This window comes from Sphaerodactylus townsendi, linkage group LG15 (genome assembly GCF_021028975.2).
Source record: "Sphaerodactylus townsendi isolate TG3544 linkage group LG15, MPM_Stown_v2.3, whole genome shotgun sequence".
In the NCBI taxonomy this organism is placed as follows: Eukaryota; Metazoa; Chordata; class Lepidosauria; order Squamata; family Sphaerodactylidae; genus Sphaerodactylus; species Sphaerodactylus townsendi.
In genome coordinates this window covers 22879447-22886857 of record NC_059439.1, presented here as the reverse complement: position 1 = coordinate 22886857, position 7411 = coordinate 22879447, and the positions used below count along the sequence as shown (strand labels likewise).

The 7411-nt window shown below is 42.4% G+C and overlaps 1 protein-coding gene across 1 annotated transcript; it reads right to left on the bottom strand.

The window, feature by feature from the left end:
• Nucleotides 1-6167: 6167 nt before the first annotated feature.
• On the bottom strand, nucleotides 6168-7097 carry LOC125444127 (olfactory receptor 6F1-like). Its single transcript, XM_048516565.1, has one exon. It carries the CDS (start codon nucleotides 7095-7097, stop codon nucleotides 6168-6170), a length of 930 nt encoding a protein of 309 aa, XP_048372522.1.
• Between the last annotated feature and the right edge of the window lie 314 nt (nucleotides 7098-7411).

Genomic DNA, 7411 nt, shown 5'->3' with positions numbered 1-7411 from the left:
TATCTTAATACAGTTATCCATTGTTGTTACCACTGCAGCCACAGGTAAAAAAGGACAAATGAGGGAGCATAGCTCTCATAGACAGAATGATACAAGAGTGTTGAGTTTTATCCTTCTTGGCTTCCCTGGGTCTCAATATTTACAACTGTTCATCTTCACACTCTTTTCAGTTATGTATATCCTGACTGTATTGGGAAATGTGACCATCTTTATTCTAGCGATAGCCAAACCAGCGCCTCCACATTCCTGCATGTATTTTCTTCCTTTGCAATCTCTCTTTCTTGAGAGATTTGGTGTACACAACTTAGCTTCTATTCCTAAAGAGTCCCCTGGGCTACATTATTCCCCTAGGGAGGAGCAGAGACATCTCTTTCACTGGCTGCATTCTACAGATGTACTTTGTGTTCTCCTTTGGGTGCACAGAATATTTTCTGCTATCAGCTATGGCTTAAGATGACCTACGATGTTGTGCACATATGTTACCCTCTGCACTACAGCACCATATAATGGACCTCTAGCCTCTCTGGTAAACTGGGCACTCCAGCTCTTGGCTGTGTGGATTCATATTATTTACGCATACCAGCTTTTTCCTCATCCACAAGCACTGTATCCTCTCACCTGTGGGCTCCAATGTGATTAACCATTTTTTTACTGCGAGTATGGAGTTCGCTGGATAGTCCCTCTCTTGTACTTTGATACCTATGCCATTTGAGATGGCAGTATTTGTGGAATATCGTTTCATTTGTCAGTCTTGGGCTCATTAGCTTGATAACCTTTCTTTCCTACATATACACTCATTTCCTGCATCTCTGCGTCATCCCTTCTACACAAAGGACAGGCAAAAGGCTTTCTCTACATGCTCTCTAAGCATCTCCTTGCGGTTGGTGGGATGATATGGTATTGGCTCCACTGCATCTTTCTGGTTTGTCAAAGAGCGCCAGCTTCTAGCGGACATTATCCTTTCCAAGAGGATGAAGCCAAAACTGTGAACATCCTAAATACTATTGTGACTCCAATGCTGAATCCTTTTATCTACACACTACGAAACAAAGATGTGAAGGAGGCCTTGAGAAATTGCTTGCACTGGAGATGAACCAAGAGTTTATTATGTGTTATGTGGTTTTATGCAAAAGTATAAATTTAAAATCTGCATAAACTGTACAGACTTTGGCTGGGATTTAATTTTTAATATCAGTTCCGCACACCTGAGCCTCAGTTTTTCTGAGGACAACATGAAAGATAGGAATTCAGTTTTTTAAACTGATTGCCATGAGGAATGGGGTCTTTTAAACTGCATTTAAACCTTACTGTGACTTCTATATGTGAGCACAGGTGTTGCCTGTGAAGGTAAATAAAAGTATTTACATGTCCATTGTTGTGTTCATTTGTGACAGGCATAACTCCCCAGAAAATAAAACTAGAAATCTCAAATTCCAGTTTACAAGGATCATGGGATCACCCAGGGCCAGAAATGAAAGGAATCTGAATATCCCCGCTGAAGGTTACAATGGCTCATTCCGCACATGCAGAATAATGCACTTTCAAACTGCTTTCAGTGCTCTTTGAAGCTGTGCGGAATGGCAAAATCCACTTGCAAACAGTTGTGAAAGTGGTTTAAAAACGCATTATTTTGCATGTGCGGGCCAATATTGGGCTTGGATCTGAGGAATCCTGGTTCAAATCTCTACTCTGTCATGGAAGCTCGCTAGGTGACTTTGGACTCGCCACAGACTCTCAGCCTAAACTACCTCAGTGGATTGCTGCGAGCATAAAATGGAGGAGATCATTCAGTCCCAATGTTGCTTCTTAATTCTGGGGTGAGCCACAAAAAAAAAAAAAAAACACCTCTGCCTTTATGGCTTATTCAAAAAGAAAGCTTCTTGAAGCAATATGGATTTTCTCCCAGTAATTCTTTAATCCCAGTCACATTTCCCACCTGGTAATTCAGCCATGAAAGGTCCCTCCAGCAGTCTAATGGAAATCCTCTCTTGCATTCTAAAAAAATCCTCTACCTGTAGTCTTGGAATCACTGGAGAAAATGGCAAACATGTGTAAAAATTTTGAAGTAGTGTAAAACAAATATGCATCATTGATGTGTCACCATATTCTTGTTCTCCATTCTGACCTCAAAACAATATTGTTTTGAGGCAAGTAGGTTAAGAGAGAGAGAATGACTTGGTCATTCAGTGAGTTGCATGGCAGAAGGGACATTCTGGGTCTCCAGATCCTAATCCTAATACCATATGATACTGTCTTAACTTGGAGCAGAGCCTGGCATTACCTGGCCACATAAGATAATCTATCTATATATAAATCTAACAGTGTGTTTGTCCCTGATGGTCTCCCTCAGAAGCTGCTCGATGGATCGCCCCCAAATTTTCACAGGACGTCTGACCCTGTTGCTGGCAGGTACTGGGACCTTCAAACCGCTGAAAGTCCATTCCTGAGCCAGGTAAAACATCTTTTTCTTAGCACACCAGGCCATGAAGCCTCTGTTTAACTGTCACCCTTAGAATGTTCGTGCAGCCTGTCTGTCTGTGGCCTGAGGGCTTGGTATGAGGGCTTGGAATGTTCGTGCAGGTGGGCAGAGATGAGCAGTGGAAACAGTAAATAGGTAATACTGTTAGGTAATACGAGTGGAAGTGAAACACATACACACTTTGCCGTGTGAGACGTCAGGTTGGGTCCCCCCCACAGACACGCAGGTAACTTTCATAGGAACATAAGAACATAAGAACAAGCCAGCTGGATCAGACCAGAGTCCATCTAGTCCAGCTCTCTGCTACTCCCAGTGGCCCACCAGGTGCCTTTGGGAGCTCACGTGCAGGATGTGAAAGCAATGGCCTTCTGTGGCTGTTGCTCCCGATCACCTGGACTGTTAAGGCATTTTGCAATCTCAGCAGATCCAAAGGGATCCAAGATTGGTACGGCCATGGAAATCACGACTTCTCCTCCATAAATCTGTCCAAGCCCCTTTTAAATCTATCCAGGTTAGTGGCCATCACCACCTCCTGTGGCAGCATATTTCAAACACCAATCCACCGCGTTCGCGTGCGAAAGTGTTTCCACTTTTATTAGTCCCTAGATTCTTCCCCCCCCAGCATTTTTCAATGTATGTACACCCTGGTTCTAGGTATTTGTGAGAAAGAGAGAAAAATTTCTCTCTGTCAACATTACCTTCTACCCCATGCATAATTTTATAGACTTCAATCATATCCCCCACAGACGTCTCTCCTCTTCCAGAACTAAAGAGGTCCCAAACGCTGCAGCCTCTCCTCATAAGGAAGGTGCTCCAGTCCCTCAATCATCCTCGTTGCCCTTCTCTGCACTTTTTCTATCTCTTCAATATCCTTTCTGAGATGTTGTGACCAGAACTGAACACAGTACTCCAAGTGCGGTCGCACCACTGCTTTATATAAGGGCATGACAATCTTTGCAGTTTTATTCTCAATTCCTTTCCTAATTATCCCCAGCATAGAGGTTTGCCTTTTTTTCACAGCTGCCACATGCATTGGAGTTGACATTCCCATGGAACTATCAACTAAGACACCCAAATCTCTTACCTGTTCTGTAACTGATAGCACTGACCCCTGTAGTGTGTGTATGTGAAGTTTACGGTTTTGCCCCTATGTGCATCACTTTACATTTTGCTACATTGAACTGCATTTGCCATTTCTTAGCCCACTCACCTAATTTATCAAGGTCCGCTTGGAGCTCTTCGCAATCCTTTGCAGTTCTCACCACCGTACATAATTTGGTATCATCTGCAAACTTGGCCACCACGCTACCCACCCCTACTTCCAGGTCATTTATGAATAGGTTAAAGAGCACTGGTCCCAAAACGGATCCTTGTGGGACACCACTCCTTACATCTCTCCATTGTGAGAATTTCCCATTTACACCCACTCTTTGCTTCTCAACCAGTTTTTAATCCATAGGAGGACTTCCCCTCTTATTCCTTGATTGCTGAGTTTTCTCAATAATCTCTGGTGAGTCTCTGGTGAGTTTTCTCAATAGTCTCTGGTGAGGAACTTTGTCAAAAGCCTTTTGGAAATCCAAGTAGACAATGTCCACTGGTTCCCCCTTATCCACATGCCTGTTTACACCCTCAAAGAACTCTAGTAAGTAGAGTTCACTCTCTGTGCCTCACCCACTGCTACCACACAACACACATCCAGCTCATTCTCACACACCTCACTCTGCCCTCCCTCACATCCAACCACCACTTACCCACTTCCTCACCCATATTCGCCGCAGCTCTCTTTTACTAAAAGTGAGTTGGAGTTTGCCTTTTTCTTCTAAGAAAATCCGTGGGGTGGGGGCGAACCTACACTACCTGCTCCGCTTCTTTTGCACATGGCCCTTTACGAACCCAGGGAGCTGGCCTCGATCTGAGCACCTCACCACCCTGCTCTGCTGCCTGACTGGGATAGCCTGCTTGCCCCAGTTCTGCCTTACCCAAGCCAGGACTGTGCATGTCAACCAGCCTCATGGACAGCGGGATTCACACTCTGGACAGTTCCGTTGTGGAATGGGAAGGGTTACATTATACTAAAAAAAAAGACAGCAACATATAACAATGTGCATTGAAAAGGGAAAGAGGAATTCCATTTGATCACCCCAAAAGGCTATGCTGGGAATCATTGGACCTTCATGGACATCTGTGTGGGTTGTGGACTGTGATGAGAAGGACAATTGCCACCGCAATGCATGGCTGGGCCTGCTAGTCTTTTATATATATATATATATATAGGCTTTCCAGTAGATATTGTGTGTGAAGTTCAGCAGATCTTCTGATTTGTGTTTTCTTAAATGAAAGATGTATTATTAACTTTAGGGATGGATTCAACTAAAAGTGCTTACTTTAACATCTTGCAAGATCTCCAGAATGATGAACCATTTTCAGTGTGATATGGTAGCTAATAATGTCATATACTCATAGGTTTTATATTCATGTGTTGATTTTAATAGAAGTTGTAATAAAGTTTTTCTTTATAAAAGTCCTCCCTCAATGTCGGTCATATCGTATATCTCTGCCATAAGCTTATGGTTTCAGCCCTGCATGGTTTGCGGTTAATATGTCTGAAAGACTGCCTACTGTGGTCGTCTTCTGAATCTCTCCTTTAGGCGTCATTGTGCCTCCATGTTTTATTAATCTTGATCTAACACTGACCTTTACCTTTTTCTGCATAGTTTTGCATGTTTTTGAAGGATTATTTCAACGTACTTTCAGCACTCTTCAAAATGAGTCTACAGCCTAAAGTCACACACTTCCCATAGATTTCAAAGCATATTTTATCCTCCTGCAAAGTATACAACATGTTTTGGGTGCTGTGTGGTTTCCGGGCTGTATGGCCGTGTTCTAGCAGCATTCTCTCCTGACGTTTCACCTGCATCTGTGGCTGGCATCTTCAGAGGATCAGAGGTACTTCAGAGGTACTGAAAAAGGCAAAACTTCCCTCCAGTAACATAACAAGGAAAGAAAGAAAAGCCATCAAAGATCTCAATTCTGATTCAGAAATCATCATTCTACCAGCAGATAAAGGTAATGCCATGGTTTTCATGGAAACAGACCAATACAAAGAAAAAATCAGACAACTTTTGGACCCCACAACATACAAAAAAGTTAAAACAGGACCCAACCAACAAAATCACCAGGAAAACCAACACCTTGATTAAAAACTCCTCACTTGATCCAATCATTTGCCAACATCTCTGCAAATCTGAAGCTCACCCTCCTAGACTGTATGGACTCCCAAAAATCCACAAGGACTCCACTCCACTCAGACCTATTGTGAGTGCAATTGGATCTCCTACATATGATTTGGCAAAGTTTCTGGCCACACAACTACAAATCCATATTGGACTTACTACACATTACATTAAGGACTCAACTCACTTCATTGAAAAAATCAGCAAACTCAAACTCAACCCCAATGACAAACTGATCAGCTTTGATGTGGTTTCCCTATTCACCAAGGTCCCCATAGCAGACACCATGACACTCATTAACCAGAAGATCCTCTGAAGATGCCAGCCACAGATGCAGGCGAAACGTCAGGAGAGAATGCTGCTAGAACACTGCCATACAGCCCGGAAGCCACACAGCACCCAAGTGATTCCGGCAGTGAAAGCCTTCGACAATACATTATACAACATGTTCTTTTTCATGCCTTGTGCAACAAACTTTTCACAGCCTCCTTAACCTCTTTGTTCCTCAGTGTGTAGATAAAAGGATTCAGTAGTGGAGTCACAATTGTATTCAGAATGTTCACTACTTTGGCACTTTCCAAAGACGTCCCCTTAGATGGCTTAACATAAAGAAAGATAGTGGATCCATACCAAATGCCAACAACAGCAAGGTGAGAGGCACATGTAGAAAAGGCCTTCTGCTGTCCTCTGGCAGAAGGCATTTGTAGAATGGTACCGATTATGAATATGTATGAAAGAAGTGTTATCAAAAAGGAGCCCAAGATGACAAAGACACAAATAATAAACATTGCCAATTCAACTTCATAGGTATCTGTGCAAGACAGAATTATCCATGAATCAATGTTGCACACGAAATGGTTAATCACATTGGGTCCACAAAAGGAAAGCCTTGAGATGAGAATTACTATTATAGAAATAATAAGGAAACCACACAGCCAAGAGCCAACTGCCAACTTGCTTGAAAGGCTAATGTCCATGATAGTGCTGTAGTGCAGTGGAAAACATATAGCCAAGTATCGGTCATAAGCCATGACGGTGAGCAGGAAAAACTCTGTGCATCCAAAGGAAAAAGTGAAGTAGATCTGTAGACTGCAACCAGCTAAAGAGATGCTTCTGCTACTCCCTGTAATGATTCCCAGAGTTTTTGGAATTATTGCAGTGGTGTACCATATCTCCAGGAAAGAGAGATTGCAGAGGAAGAAATACATGGGAGAGTGGAGACGACATTGTGTTGTTACTAGAATGATGATGGACATGTTTCCCAAAATTGTCAGGAGATACATGATAAGAAAGAGTGTGAAGATGAATATATGCAAATATGGGGACCCAGGAAAACCAAGAAGGATGAATTCCACCACTCTTGTTCCATTTTCTCCTGTTTGCATATTCCCTCCCATCTCCTTGATTTATCTGCTGAGGAAAAGATGAATTAAAAATGATTTGTTAAAGTAAAGAACATGAGGTTTCAATGACAGAGCTGGAGTGAAACGTTACTGGCATGAACTGACTTTTAGAGCACTTCACGAAGTGAAGCCATTATGTTCACCGAGTTAATTTTCCATTTCCTGTCAGTAGCTGTGATGTGATTTTCATTTTCTAGCATTGTTTTATCATCCAGTGTAGATATGTATAAAATAAATTAGAATATAGACATTTTCTTTCTTTCTTTTTGCCTTGTAACTAAGGCCATTTTTGCACG

Coding starts and splice junctions, on each gene's coding strand:
- LOC125444127 (XM_048516565.1), bottom strand. CDS start 7,097: ATGCAAACAGGAGAAAATGGAACAAGAGTGGTGGAATTCATCCTTCTT.